The sequence below is a fragment of the Schistocerca gregaria genome, chromosome X (genome assembly GCF_023897955.1).
Source record: "Schistocerca gregaria isolate iqSchGreg1 chromosome X, iqSchGreg1.2, whole genome shotgun sequence".
NCBI lineage: Eukaryota > Metazoa > Arthropoda > Insecta > Orthoptera > Acrididae > Schistocerca > Schistocerca gregaria.
Window position 1 is genome coordinate 458,463,624 of NC_064931.1, and position 15,272 is coordinate 458,478,895.

Below are 15,272 nucleotides of genomic sequence, written 5' to 3' on the forward strand. Positions count from 1 at the left end.
CGCTATGGATCGGAGGAAATCCTCTCTGGCTTCCGGCGGCTATCTGATTTGGTGAAGACCGCCAGTCTCGCTAGCGGGATGAAAGCAGAGCTCACCATCTGCAGCATCGTTGACAGGACTGACTGCGGATCTTTGGTACAGAGCCGAGTGGAGGGTCTGAATCAGAGGCTAAGACGGTTCTGCGACTGTATGGACTGCAGATTCCTCGACTTGCGCCGTAGCGTGGTAGGGTTTCGGGTTCCGCTGGATAGGTCAGGAGTCCACTACACGCAGCAGGCGGCTACACGAGTAGCAGGGGTTATGTGGCGTTGACTGGGCGGTTTTTTAGGTTAGATGACCTCGGGCAAGTACAGAAAGGGCAACAGTATAAAAGGGTGCGGGGCAAAGTCACGACATGCGGGGACCAAGCACCAATCGGTTTTGTAATTGTAAACTGTCGAAGCTGCATTGGTAAAGTACCGGAACTTCAATCGCTGATAGAAAGCACCGAAGCTGAAATCGTTATAGTTACGGAAAGCTGACTGAAGCCAGAGATAAATTCTGCCCAAAATATTTACAAAGGCACAGACGGTGTTTAGAAACGATAGATTGCATGCGACTGGCGGTGGCGTGTTTTTCGCTGTTAGTAGTAGTTTATCCTGTAGTGAGGTAGAAGTGAATACTTCCTGTGAATTATTATGGGTGGAGGCTACACTCAACAACCGAGCTAGGTTAATAATTGGCTCCTTTTACCGACCTCCCGATTCAGCAGCATTAGTGGCAGAACAACTAAGAGTAAATATGGAATACATTTCACATAAATTTTATCAGCATGTTATAGTCTTAGGTGGAGGTTTCAATCTACCAGATATAGACTGGGAAACTCAGATGTTTAGGATGGGTTGTAAGGACAGAGCATCGACAGAGATATTACACTGAGTGCACTATCCGAAGATTACCTCGAGGAATTAAACAGAGAAACGACTCGTGGAGATAACATCTTGGACCTACTGATAACAAACAGACCCGAACTTCTCGATTCTCAGAACAGGGAATCAGTAATCATAAGGCCGTTGCAGCATTCCTGAATATGGAAGTAAATAGGAATATAAAAAAAACCGAGGAGGGTTCGTCTGGTTAACAAGAGCCATAGAAGGGAGATTTAAGACTACCTAACGGATAAAAATGAAAATTTCTGTTCCGACACTGACAATGTTGAGTGTTCATGGAGAGGTTCAAGGCAATCGTAAAATGAGTTTTAGACAGGTAAGTGACGAGTAAAACTGTGAGGGACGGGAAAAACCCACCGTGGTTCAGCAAAACAGTTAGGAAACTACTGCGAAAACAACGAGTGCTTCACTGCAAGTTTAAACGCAGCCGAAACCCCAAAGACAAACAGTAACTGAACGATGTCAAAGTTAGCATAAGGACGGCCATGTGTGAAGCATTCAGTGAATTCGGAGGTAAAATTGGTTCAAACGCCCATGAGCAGTATGGGACTTAACATCTATGGCCATCAGTCCCCTAGAACTTAGAAATACGTAAACCTAACTAACCTATGGACATTACACAACACCCAGTCATCACGAGGCAGAGTAAATCCCTGACCCCCCCGGGAAAGTAAAATTCTATGTACAGACTTGACAGAAAATCCTAGGAAGTCTGGTCTCAGGTTAAATCAGTAAGTAGCTCGAAACAGCATATCCAGACACTCCGGGATGTTGATGGCATTGAAACAGAGGATGACACGCGTAAAGCTGAAATAGTAAACACCTTTTTCCATAGCTGTTTCACAGAGGAAGACCGCACTGCAGTTCCTTCTCTAAATCTTCTCACAAACAAAAAAAAATAAAAGACATCAAAATAAATGTCCAAGGAATAGAAAAGCAACTGGAATCACTCAACAGAGGAGAGTCCACTGGACCTGAAGGGATACCAATTCGATTCTACACAGAATACGCTAAAGAACTTCCCCCCCCCCCCCCCTTCTAACAGCCGTGTACCACAAGTCTCGCGAGGAACGGAAGGATCCAAATGATTGCAAAAGGGCACAGGTAGGCTCATTCTTCAAGAAGGGTCGTCGAGCAGATGCGCAAAACAATCGACCTATATCTCTGACGTCGATCTGATGTAGAATTTTAGTACATGTTTTCTGCTCACGTATCATGTCGTTTCTGTAATCCAGAATATACTCTGTAGGAATCAACATGGATTCCGCAAACAGTGATCGTGTGAGACCCAACGCGCTTTATTTGTTCATGAGAACCAGAAAATATTAGATACAGGCTCCCAGGTAGGTGCTATTTTTCTTGACTTCCGGAAGGCGTTTGATACGTTTCCGCACTGTCGCCTGATAGACAAAGTAAGGGCCTACGGAATATCAGACCAGGTGTGTGGCTGGATTGAAGAGATTTTAGCAAACAGAACACAGTATGTTGCTCTCAATGGAGAGTAGCCTCTGCGTGCCACAGGGGAGTGTTGTGGAACCATTGCTTTTCACAAAAAATTTGAATATAGTGTCGGAAGTTCCATGCTGCTTTTCGCGGATGATGCTGTACTATGTAGAGAAGTTGCAGCATTAGAAAATTGTAGCGAAATGCAAGAAGATCTGCAGCGAATAGGCACTTGGTGCGGGAAGTGGCAACTGACCCTTAACATAGAGAAACGTACCGTATTGCGAATACATAGGAAGAAGGATCCTTTATTGTGTGATTATATGATAGAGGAACGAACACTGGCACCTCTTACTTCTATAAAATATCTGGGACTATGCTTGCGGAATGATTTTAAGTGGAATGATTACATAAAATTCATTTTTGGTAAGGTGGGTACCTGATGAGATTCATTGGGAGAGTCCTTAGAAAATGTAGTCCATCAACAAAGGAGGTGGCTTACAAAACAGTCGTTCAACCTATACTTGAGTATTGCTCATTAGTGTGGGATCTGTATCAGATCGGATTGACGGAAGAGATAGAGAAGGTCATAAGAAGGGCGTTTCGTCGAGGAGTTGTTTGGTAGGTGTGATAGCATTACGGAGATATTTAGCAAACTCAAGTGGCGGACTCTACAAGAGAGAGGCTCTGCATCGCAGTGTAGCTGGCTCCCCAGGTTTTAAAAGGGTGCGTTTCTGGATGAGATATTGAATATATTGCTTCCCCATACTTATATCTCCCGATGAGATCACGAATGTAAAATTAGAGGCATTGGAGCGCGCACGGAGGCTTTCCGGCAGTCAATCTCCCCGAGAACCATACGATACTGGAACAGAAAAGGGAGGTAATGGCTGAGGCACGTAAAGTGCCCTCCACCATACACCGTTGGGTGGCTTGCAGAGTATAAATGTAGATGCAGATGTAGATGTAGACGCTAGTCTACTGATAACAAGCTGCGGACTGCTTTTTTAAGTGTTATCGTGGACAAATGCAAAGCATCACATCTTGGTATAAAACTGCTTGACACTCGTGAGATCGACTTTTACTTATGGTGCACAAACATCATACCTGTGAACTGTACATTAGCCTGAAATTTCGCCAAGGAAATTATCTGGAATATAGTGTTGCGACACCTAGCTCTTATCTCGCCTGACGGTGTTGTTCCATTTTTGACGGAAAAACACTACGTGTGAATGGAGAACAGGGAGAAACTTAGTCATAGTCTCTTTTTATTCATTTAGTAGGACTAGAACAATAGTTTTTTCAATTTCCACAGATACCACCAAGAATAATCAAGTGCATGTGAATTTCTATGGGACCAAACTGCTGACGTCATCGGTAACTAGAATTACGCTCTACTTAAACTTATTTATGCTAAGAACAACACACACACGCATGCCCGAGGAAGGATTCGAACCTCTGGCGGGAGGGCCCAGGCAATCCTTGACATTTCAGTAACACGATAGTGTAGTCCATAGCAGAATGTATTTTTTGAAGCAACATTAGTGAACAAGATATATGCATTATAATAATGCGTTTGATGGAGAAACTCTTAATTACTGTACAGGGAAAGGAAGGATATTTACCTCAAGGGAGCCTCTCAACGAAATTTACATTCTAAAGTCAATACTTTGTACTTCACTTCTTTTATCCAAATGGAGTTTTAAGCTACGTTCCTGTGCTTGCAGATAATAATAATGAATTAAGGATAGTCCACTTCTTGGTAGAACACAATATCATTAAATTTGTTTAGGTTCCAAAGGTTTTTAGCCACTGCTGTTTCACCTCGAACACATATTTTCTGTATTCTTTCAATTTTTGCGTAATGTGTATCCTGTGGCCCGGCATCAAAAATCAGCAGCAAGTGTGTATTAATAGAGCATATAATCATTGCTACACCTCACTCGTCCTGAGTAGACCTTGTTTGTTACTTGCCTGATAGATGTGCTGTTGTTATTATTTTTGCGTTTAAACAGAATTAATCTAATAATCATTGCCGAGTAATGAATGTTGCTTCATTGCTGTGGCTGGAATGTAAATCCGCAGAGCGAAATGCAATAAGTCACAGAAATGAAATAACATCCTGAATTTTCAAATCCTTATAAGAAAGCGTTACTTTAAACATAAAAGTTATAACAATAAGTTTATCACGTAAATAACAAATACAGTTTAGAACACGTCGCCTGAAGTCATGATGACATTCCATGCTAATTTTGAATTATTGCGGCCTTCTAATGGCAGACACAAGATAACCTTAAAGTAAAACGAAAAAATGAGAAGGTGGAACATGTTTGCGAATTAAATAAAACGAACAACATTGTGTGCTTGTGTGAAGGGGTACCTTCTTCACTTCATTAGGTCTATAGTTCACGTTTTTCATTAACTCACTACAGTAGATCTAACCTTAGCAATTAATATGTTATCGTAGAGATGAATGTCATTTCTCAATCTGGAGCAATATTCACAACATCAGTATGATACCTGACAAATTAATCTCATTTTCTTCTCTCAGTTACCGATATCCTTTGTGAAAAGAGACACCTCACAAACTAATGTCATTTCCTTTTATCAGTTGCAAATGTTCCTTGTAAAAACCAAGAGTGTAGTTCCAGATTTGTAGAGATCCTAGAAAATATCTCTACCTACATGAGAGTCACAGCAAGCAGCATTTGGTATTAGATTGCTCAGTATAAAATTTCTAAGACAGCTTTGTGCTTCGTCCCATGAAATTAACAATTTATTTATTCAAACATCATTTGCTAAAGCTAGTACTACAATACAGGTTAAATCACATAAACTGCAGTAGACAACTGTAATATATGCATTATCTACAACTGGAATGATTTTTCAGCAGTCATTCCATTTTCATTTTTGGTTATTGATGTCCATTCATCAAAAAATGTTATCTAATCTGGTCACCGGAAACAATGTGTGATCTCATTGCTTAGCTATTATTATCATAAAATTAAGTTTAAGTGAAGTTAGAGTAGTGAAACATTTCTCATTCAGGTAAAGGATACAGACATCCTATGAGAAATAGATAATTAAACATTAGATAAACAGTTCATGGAGTATCATCATCACTAAGATCAAACTGTAATATATATAAGGACAGAAGTAAAAGAAGTGTTATAATTCAATGTGAGAATTATTTTATAATTAAATTAATATATCTGCGAATCAATAAAGTGGATGTTACTTGCATCATTTCCATTGCATTAAATGAAACTTCTGCAGCATGTACCTACATTCCAGGATAGATGACTAATTTATTATTTAGCTGACAGTGCTTAGACAGTTGTTTATATGGTTTCACTTCTTCATTAAAGTTGTTCAGGAAGTGTGCATTTAGTTGATGCTGTTAGTTATGATGACTTCATTAGCATCTACATGAAGACATATGTTTAATACAGTATAATACTTACCTAGATATGTTCATTACACTATGACAACAGTCTCTCCCTTATTCCTTTCATCAATGACCTAATATTCCATTCCCTCACTGATTGCTGGTAAGTAACACAATATTTGAGGCTAATTTGGAGCTTTGTGTAATGTCCATTCGACACCCAATTAGAGAAAAATGATAAATTTCATTATTTGAGGACGTTCATAGTCAATCTTCACTATATCCATAATGTGTCCTCTGTTAAAACGTGTAAGGGATGGTAATACATATAATAAGAATTGCAGTCAGATCACAACAGCATGTGGAGGGCAGATAATGAAATTAAATTCAACAGAAATTGTTCTAAATCTATTTATTTTTTTATAGAACCACTACAAATTCCTAACTGTAACTACACAAATGTTATATACATTAAATATCAAAGGAATACCGGTAACCTGGCTTAGTGGTGTTGTAAAAGAATCTTTCATTTTAAAACACATACTGTAAACATTTTCATGTTCTACTAAATCTACTAGTAAGATATTTTGCATTATAATACTTATATATAGAATAAACAATATTGTACAACTGTAACTACACAAAAGTTGCTTACATTCAACATAAAAGTGAAAGTGATAATATTGACAAAACTGTATATTCAGCCACATTAGTCTAACAGTCATTTACTTTGTGTAACACGTTTGGTGACAATCTCATATTCTCTTGAAATTGTTAGTTTACCTATAGTCTCCGTTTTCATTAAATGGACAAGGCTAATTTACAAATGTGTAGATGGCAACATTGACTAGACAGAATACTAGGAGCTTATGTGATACCCCCAGAAAATTACACTTTTCACATCATAATTCACTTCACACACACTTAACTTAGCCAGTAGAATGCAGATTTCAGAAATACAATTGTTCTCTGTGATACAAAGGTCAAAGAAATTGAACATAACTGTATCCACTGTGAAACTGTTGTTGAGTGAAGAGGATTTTCAAGTTTCGCATATTTTCCTGTGTGTTGAGGGGGGTCATGTGTGTGTGTTTACATATGCAGTATTGAATCAATCAGAAAGTATGGATACGGCCAGAAGGTTAAAGGATGAGAAGAGATCATAAAACTAAGTGTGGTGGAGCAGAGGATTGAAGGTGTTTGTTTCTGAGCGTGTGGGGGAATTTTAAGCACTCTAAACAGGAACTGTATCATGACATTCGACAGTAAGGAATTCTCCATCACTGTACTGCATTGTGTATTTAATATTATACTCAACAGAGAGGAATCTAAAATAGTAGCTCCACATTTTCCAGATGGATCTTATGATTAGAGCAGTACCGAGTAATATTATCATGATTGTGGTTAATTGGAGAACAGTGGTAGATACACACAAGGGCATGTTTTCCATCTGTAATACTGATGTGTCATTTCCTACTGTTGTATTGCGCTCTGATTGAGGGGTGAGTGTGCCCATTTCAGCTTGTTCTGTTGTCACACTGTACTCTTCATCATCTTGTTTGAGGTTTCCCATCCCAGTAACAAATGTGTCTGTGGTATACAATTGGGTATGGTCCACAGTTTCCACTTCAGAGCTCAGTGTGTTTGTGGTCTGAATAACACTTGTCTCCTTGGTCAAATTAAGATCATGATACTGTTCAGTAAAGTCCCCCATGTCAGCAGATACTGCGGAATTGTCTACTGTCAGTGATGCTTTTGAGATTTGGCTGAAGACTGCAACATTGCTGAAACACAGAAAAGTAATATTATTAGTATTGTTTGGGCAAAATTAGCTAACTACCATGCCAGAGAAGCTAAACAACAATATAGCCTCTAAAATATATTAAATAAATAACAGTGTTGTCATAATGATAATTTTAAAAGCAGTCAAGAGAATTTATTAATTAAGAAATGATTTTCCTTATAGAATGGTGTTAGAACATTCTATATAAACTGTAATGTAGCTGCTAAATGATCCTAGAGTAGTAGAAAACTTGGATAGTTCTATGTAATGTTGAACAACATAGACATAAGAGTAGTGTCATAGAGGCAGCTACAACTATATATCACCCTCATGACTCTGTTTGAGAGTATAAAGAGGTATATGTTACAATCAGTGCATCAAAGCATGAGAAACTCTTGTAATGCGTATCCCATGTACTGAGCCACCCATACTAGCTTGTCAATTAAGATGGCAGGAAGTGAAGTGTACGACTATATTTAGCTTTACAGCGTTTTTGTTACATGTATTATGTACACAGCTGTTTTGTTTCTTTTAAGAAATAGTTCCTCTGTAACCATTAACTATAATTTGATGTGAAATTCATTTTGACATTAGGCAGATAAAATCAGTAGTAAACAGAAGGGATAATCGTGAGCTATAATTGTCTAGCACACAACATTAAAAAATAATCATAATGACTTCATGTACAGTAGTAAACATAATTCATTTTCCAGCGGCATTAAACTACAACAAATTGTAACATTAATCACTGTACATCTAAAAGGAGGTTGTAACTTCCTAGCTTGTATTGCTTATTAGCCAAATAACCCTTTATAAATAAAATAAAATGACCACAACCTACATGGTCATTATACGTCATAAATATACAGGTATTTCTCTGCCTTAGAGAGGCTTGTGCTTAGAATCTATCGTGTACACTTAAGGTTTTAATTCACTTAATCTCAAAGTCAGTTCATTCCTGTCCAAAACTGAGTAACATTCATATGAAGCTACTAGAACAACCATAAAGTGTAAGAACATGCTATGTAGTACTTACTCAAATTGACGATCAGGCAGCTCATATCCAGGAACGACGGTTGTGAAACTTCCAGATTTTGTGGTAGGTTCCTTATGCTCAGCTGTAAAAACTGAAATAGAAAGAAGTCTGTAAGTACCCACACAAAATTAAAATCGGGTAACTTTTTCACTTTCCTAACAATTTGTCACAATATTACTGTAGCAATCATATCAACTGTAAAGTAGATCATTGTTCATAGTAGGGGACCATAAAGAGTCCTATTATGTATGTGAGTAGACTGCATTTAGTTATGACCATTCTGCTATACTAAAACGACGTAAATATTTGTTTAAGGTATCAGCTAGTTTATCATATGTATAGGTTTTAAAAAAGTAGTCTCGGTTTATATTTTTAGAAGATGTATTCTGAGCCTGCTATCACTGATCCTCTCACTAAGATTTCAAAATTATTTCGATAGTAAATCACCTTCACTGCGACCCAATACATTCATTACATACCAAAATTGGTTTGAGAAGCTGATACAAGCAAAAGTAGGGTGAGGAAACGATTCAAAAAATTTCATTGACTGTGTACATCAACCAGTTATTCGTAAGCTCAAATCAAAATTGGACTCATAGAAAGATATTATTCATTGAGTAAAGGTACTTACCAAAAACACTTAGCAAAGAAGAAAATAAATCCATGTCTGTAGACCGATCGAAGTCAAAAAGAAAATTGCCTGCACTAAACAATAACTCACGTCTTCTGCACACAATGGACAGCTCGAGAATGACGCGAGTCACTGCTTGCTTTGTGACACGCGGTAGGCTGCTGGCGAGCGAGCCTAAGGCTGTTAGTAGAGGTCGCCCTTGTAGCGACGACGCCAGCTCCATCTCTTAGATAATCTTGGTATCAGCCAAGTGAGTTCTTCATGCGCTCTCTTTTCCTATTGGCCTAAAAATTTCCTGCAGCAGGTGGCTTGAATGTTAAAATAAAACGACGACTGCTAAACGGAAATAACCTGCAGTTTGAAATGAGGAATAAAATTAAGAGACGTCGGTGGAAATCTTTAACCACAGTGTGTTACATCATCTCTGCTTCGGATAAAATCTACTTAATTCGTTATTGTCGATTTCATTACGAATCATTTCGTGCAAAAGAGTGATGCGGCTTTAGTAGTCACTGAAATACTCAGGCTTTCACATTCGTGCACCGCAAGTAGATGTACACAAGCGGGATTTCGTAGCCTAAACCAGTTGTACTTTTTATTCTAATAAAAAAAAAATTATTCGCGTTGATGGTGTATGTTGCTCACTGTTATATAACAGTATTAACCTGATATAATATTTTAACACGTAGAACTGTTTTCAAGACAGATATACTGTTTTAGTTCCTTCATATCCGTTGTTTTCGATGGTCTGTCGCCAGCAGAAATTCATCCAAAGATTCAACAGGTGAGAGACGTTGAGCTGACTCCAACCATGAGCGAGAATTATTTTGCAGCTATCCAACTATAGGATGACCAACGAATGTGACACACATGGAAATGGTAAAAAAGGGCATAATGTATTAGTCAACGAACAGTAAATACAAGTTTATGTACATCTCATGCTTGTTACTTATAGTGAGGAGGAAAATGGACCATTCACTACATGGAAAAATCAGAACAGTAATAAACGTTGTGCGTGGAGACTTGTAGGCACGAAATGAAAAGGGAGATACAGATTTTATCCACTATGTGACTAGTACCAATAACATACTGATGGTGTGTCTCATATTGTTTATCACTCAGTAAAACGGTTGTTCAGTAAACGTGAAAAATTGTGAGTTTTGTTCACGCCAACTGGGTGAAACGTTTTTGTGCTTACGGGTATGGACGACAACAGCATGTAAAGAAAAAAAATCGCCTCAATTTGCACAATAGCTAGATTTTCGATTGTATGTTTCAGCTGAAGGTGGAAAGTGGAATGTTCTCTTTCATTAAGGATTCCATTACTCAGCACAAAGTAAACAAATACCATTTGCACGCTTGTATAAAACTTTGAGAAATCAGCAATAGAACATCGGGCTCGTAATATCTTTATAATAATACCACAAAGGTACTCCTTTTGCAGAGAGTAGTGCACGAACCCAACATGGCATTGATTCAAAAATCGTGGGGACTCCCTGCAGAAGCATTTTGAAATTCTGCCTCTATAGCCGTCCATAATTACATGATTTTATGCAGAAATTGACCTCTAAGTTACGTTCTGCGTCGGGTGATATGATTGGCCAAATTATTCGCTCGAACTGTCCAGAATGTTCTTCATACCAGTGATTAAGAATTGTGGGCCAGTAACATATCGCACTGTCATCCACCAAAACTGTATCCTTTTTTGGGGACATGTACTCCATGAATAGGAGCACATGGTCTCCAATTAGCCGAACATAACAATTTCCAGACAATGGTCGGTTCAGTAGGACCAGAGGATCTAGTCCATTCCATATAAACACAGCTCAAACTGTTGTGGAACCAACGTAAGTATGCGCTCTCCCTTGCTAATAACTTGGCTCTATGGCCACATTCGAATTTTATCGTGCGCTTTTCTTAACTGAAATCGAGACCCATCTGAGAAGGGTCCAACCAATATTGTCAAAAGCCCAGGAGAGGCACTGCAGCCGACGTCCTGCTGTTAGAAAAGGGTATCTACTGCCATAGCCGATGGACGCAAAATTTCACCGCACTTTCCTACGTCCCTCCACAATTTCTCAGATTGCTTCGTGCAGTTTTGCCTTGCTATTACCACTGAAGATTCTGCTCTCGGATATAAGTGAAGGTTGTCAGCCAGCGCGTTGGTCGTGGTGAGAGGAAATGCCTGAAATCTGATATTCTCGGAACCCTCTTGGCATTGATGATCTCGAAATACTGAATATCCAGACTGACTATTCCTAGAAGCCTGCATTTGTCTTTTCAGTCGATGCTTCCTTTTGGAGCAGCTCTACCAGAAATTCCTTTTCTTTCCACCACAATTCAGTACTTTCATATTAGTTACGTCGTCTACCCATTTGTTATTCAGCATTACTTTGTAGCTCCACATTTCAATGGCTGCCCTTCTCCTCTTGTCTGAGCTAATTATCGTCCAAGTTACTCTTCCAGACAAGATTAAACTTATTAGAAATACCGTAAGAAAAAATTCTCAATACTTCAATTTATATTTCATGTCAACAATTTTCTTACTATAAGTAAATTAGGGTCTATACAGCAAAAATCGTCGATTCATTTTAGTGTATAATTTACTAACTTCATTCTGTCAGCGGCACCTTTCGTAATTCAACTGTATTCCATTACCGTTGACTGACTTTTCATTGTGGTCGTCTAACAACATCATTTAAAAAAATTGTCCATTAAGTTCAACTGCTCCTGCAACCCTTTCATGTCTCTGACTGAATTACAATACCATCCTCGAGCCGCTTTCCGTATCTACAGTTTTGAAACTTATGTGCGCGCCGGTTGTTTCTTACTCGCTTCATCCCACTGCAGCCGCCTAATGTCCGAGCGTGACGTGCAATACAGCCGAGCGACAGCCACAACTCTCCTATCGGTGACATGTTGAAGTCGAGGGAGGATGTGAACAAATCTGCCCTACGTGTTTTGAAATTTTGTTCGGAATCCAGTATTATTGTACGTTAAATGTAGTCAGTAATGTGGGTATGTGCTATGTCAACCTAAAGCAGATGTAAGTTCAATATTATTTTAACACTATTCTCGTTCTTATGCTGTGGCGATATGTGCCTCGAAATCAAAATGAGTAATCCTAAAGAAGTGAAGAAGTATTATGAAATCAAATTGTTGATTTTCGATTTATAGTTTCATAATGCCATTCATGTTGAATAATAGCGCATATCCTACAGATTTCGTTCACTTCAGCAGTGCCAGCTTTAGAATTTAAAAAAAAGAAAAACAAAACATGTGACAGTAATGTTAATAATCAGATAGCGCTAAGAAACTTATTTAGTAAGAGATTCAATCGTTTCATTCTGTGAGCCGCATTTGTGAATCACAACGCAAGTATGTTCAAGACAAAAAGCTGTGTGGTATCAGCAATACGTTAGGAACTGCTTACTTTGACGCATTGAACAGAGCATCTTACAAATGTGGAAGAATTAGCTCACAAATGTGTTACTTCACTGTAATTCAATCGCTAAGCACAAAAGTTTAAATACTGCACATTAAGAAAGCCATAATTGCTTACTGTGTTTGTTAATGCCAAAGGATTCACGAGGGTTTAATATGTGGGGCTGATATCCCTCAAGTTAGTTTTTTTCCTTAAAATATGAGGTCACGTTGGTGAAGTTCTCTTGTAAGATACGTCGTAACGTCAGTAGGGCTTAGTGTGTTCCTGCATTTGTCCGACCTAATAAGTTATGTTCCCCGAGTGCCTTTGCATCACTTTGCGCAAGAGTTGCTGAGCCTTGAAGTCCCTCACTGCTGGATTGGTATCACGGTCAACACGCTAGACCTCTTTTCCGCTTTCCTCTACGTCCAACAGACGTGGTGGTAGGCGATTCTTTTTTTTTTTTGGGGCATGATAATAGATCGTGTCTACTTTCCACCACTACCTATTATCTGCCAGAGTCGATATACAGAACTGAATAGGCTGCTGCTTTAATTAATCCAAAATTGTGAGATGAATTAAATTTTAGGTATGATTTGTGCCGTATAACTTAAGGTGCATATAGTGAAGACTCGTGACAAAAATTAAGTTAGTTTCCCTTGAGTTTCATGTTTGATGTGTTGTAAGAAAATCTGAATTGCACTGTCGTAATATACTGCTGGAACTGTGTCGTCCTTTAGTAACAACCCTATATAGTAATTTCAATGTATAGAATTTTACATACGGAATAATTTGATTCTTTTCTCTATGCAGTTCGATTTGCTTTTTTTCGGAGGGGTGGGGGGGATATGTGTATGACATTATGAAAATTACACAATATTTTTCGCATTTCCAAGTCAAATACGAGAGTATTTAGCGTGACAGCTATTAGCATCATGTGTACGGCAAAATGACCGAGAAGCAGAGAGCATCTAGTCGATATCTCCTGAAGTAGCCATGTAATATTATTGTTAGTGGATTAGTGTAACGTTTTGGTACAAGTCAGTGGCCAGGATATAGTGCAGACAGTGATAGTGTATGTATTAATGCCGGTCAGAGTGGCCGTGCGGTTCTAGCAGCTGCAGTCTGGAGCCGAGCGACCGCTACGGTCGTTGGTTCGAATCCTGCCTCGGTCATGGATGTGTGTGATGTCCTTAGGTTAGTTAGGTTTAATTAGTTCTAAGTTCTAGGGGACTGATGGCCTCAGAAGTTTAATCTCATAGTGCTCAGATCTATAGGTATGTATTAACGGTCTGAGAGGAGAACAATCTTGTGACATAACATTCAACCAGTTCCACGGAAATTTCTTGAGCAGAAGCAAGGATGCGATGGTAAATGAAATTTAGTGGACTGACTTACATTTAAAGATGTACTTTGTGAATGGATGTAAATCTCACACACAATCAACAAAGCAAGACTTTTCCCATGTCCTGATAATCCCGTGTACCTTCGGTAATGTAGAGCTCGTATCGCTGGTAATGTAACATGCCCTGGCACCAACGACAGCACCAATCGTAACACACTTTTAGGAATGAAATTGTTTTCTTCTTACTGTAACAATATTACGTATAGATAACTCTCATTTTCTGTGATTGCAAATAATTAGGTATAGCACTTTTATATGTCTGAAAAACCGATATGCTTGTGCGTCAGATCTACAAATAAGAGTAAATCTGTGTAGTTACATGGTAACCGAATGCCAGATTTTGAGTATTTGGAATTCCAATTAACTATGTAGGGTCCGCTCCCTTTCGCCACCACATTTTGTTTTTTACTTTGTATTGTTTGGTGGTGTGTTTCAAGCCGAAATATGCTGAAATGGATAACGCATTGCGCCACAGACAAGTTTATAATAGTCATTTACTGCCAGGGTATGTCACAATACTCAGGACGTGGGAGCTTGAATCCTAAGACTTGTACTGCTTAAGAGGTTCAGTGGGCGTAAAGCGTCAACTTCTCTTTGCCCAGAAGTGAAGAAATTACTACCACGAGAGACGGTTGAAGGCCAGCTTGAGGGCTGGGTTAGGAAAGGGGTCGATGCTTCAGGAAGAAACCGCTTTAGTTGACACCAGTATGGAACGTGTGTCTTTAAACACCTTCCAACCGAAGAAGGAGATCAGTGTACCTAGAAGGTCACAAACTGTTCACAATCACTCACTCGATGTAATTCTTCCGGCTTTCCCTGCGATCTAATGTCAGTTTGGGTTGTCGGGTGTTCTGCCGGATATCAGTGTCGTACTTGCACGATATTTCGGTAACGTAGCTCGTAACCTTCATTGGATGCAACCTAAGACTGCTCATCGAGTGTATGTCTGTGGCCATACCCCTCTTCCTGCGGTTGCAGGCGTTTTCTGTGCGGTCCGCGGCCGCCCGCTGCGTTCTTCTGTAACGTTGCCGTTCCGTTTACCGTCCGCTGCGGTTCTGGATGTTCCCTCTGTGGTCCGCACTCGTAGTACGGATCGTAACATTTGCATTTTGACCACGACAGAGTCTCGTGCTGTTGATGGATGTCATTAGATTGAGCTGGGACAGTACATCGAATTTAATGATCACCTGGACGAGGATCAGTACGTGCACATCATGAAACACGGTATGGTGG

At 39.2% G+C, this 15,272-nt stretch overlaps 1 protein-coding gene across 4 annotated transcripts in view; it reads right to left on the reverse strand.

Annotated features, from left to right (window-relative positions):
• The window catches only part of LOC126299353 (uncharacterized), a 422,380-nt gene that overhangs the window by 185,474 nt on the left and 221,634 nt on the right, over positions 1–15,272 (reverse strand). Inside the window, exons 1-3 of one of the 4 annotated variants that reach the window (XM_049991208.1) lie at positions 9,211–9,369; positions 8,580–8,670; positions 6,156–7,544 (exon numbers count right to left, since the gene is read on the reverse strand). In XM_049991208.1, coding sequence (XP_049847165.1) covers positions 6,995–7,544; positions 8,580–8,670; positions 9,211–9,244 — 675 coding nt within the window. In that variant the 5' untranslated portion in view covers positions 9,245–9,369 and the 3' untranslated portion in view covers positions 6,156–6,994. Of the gene's footprint in view, positions 1–6,155; positions 7,545–8,579; positions 8,671–9,210; positions 9,370–15,272 lie in introns of those variants that run through there. The other 3 variants (XM_049991211.1, XM_049991209.1, XM_049991210.1) reach the window with 3 other exon arrangements.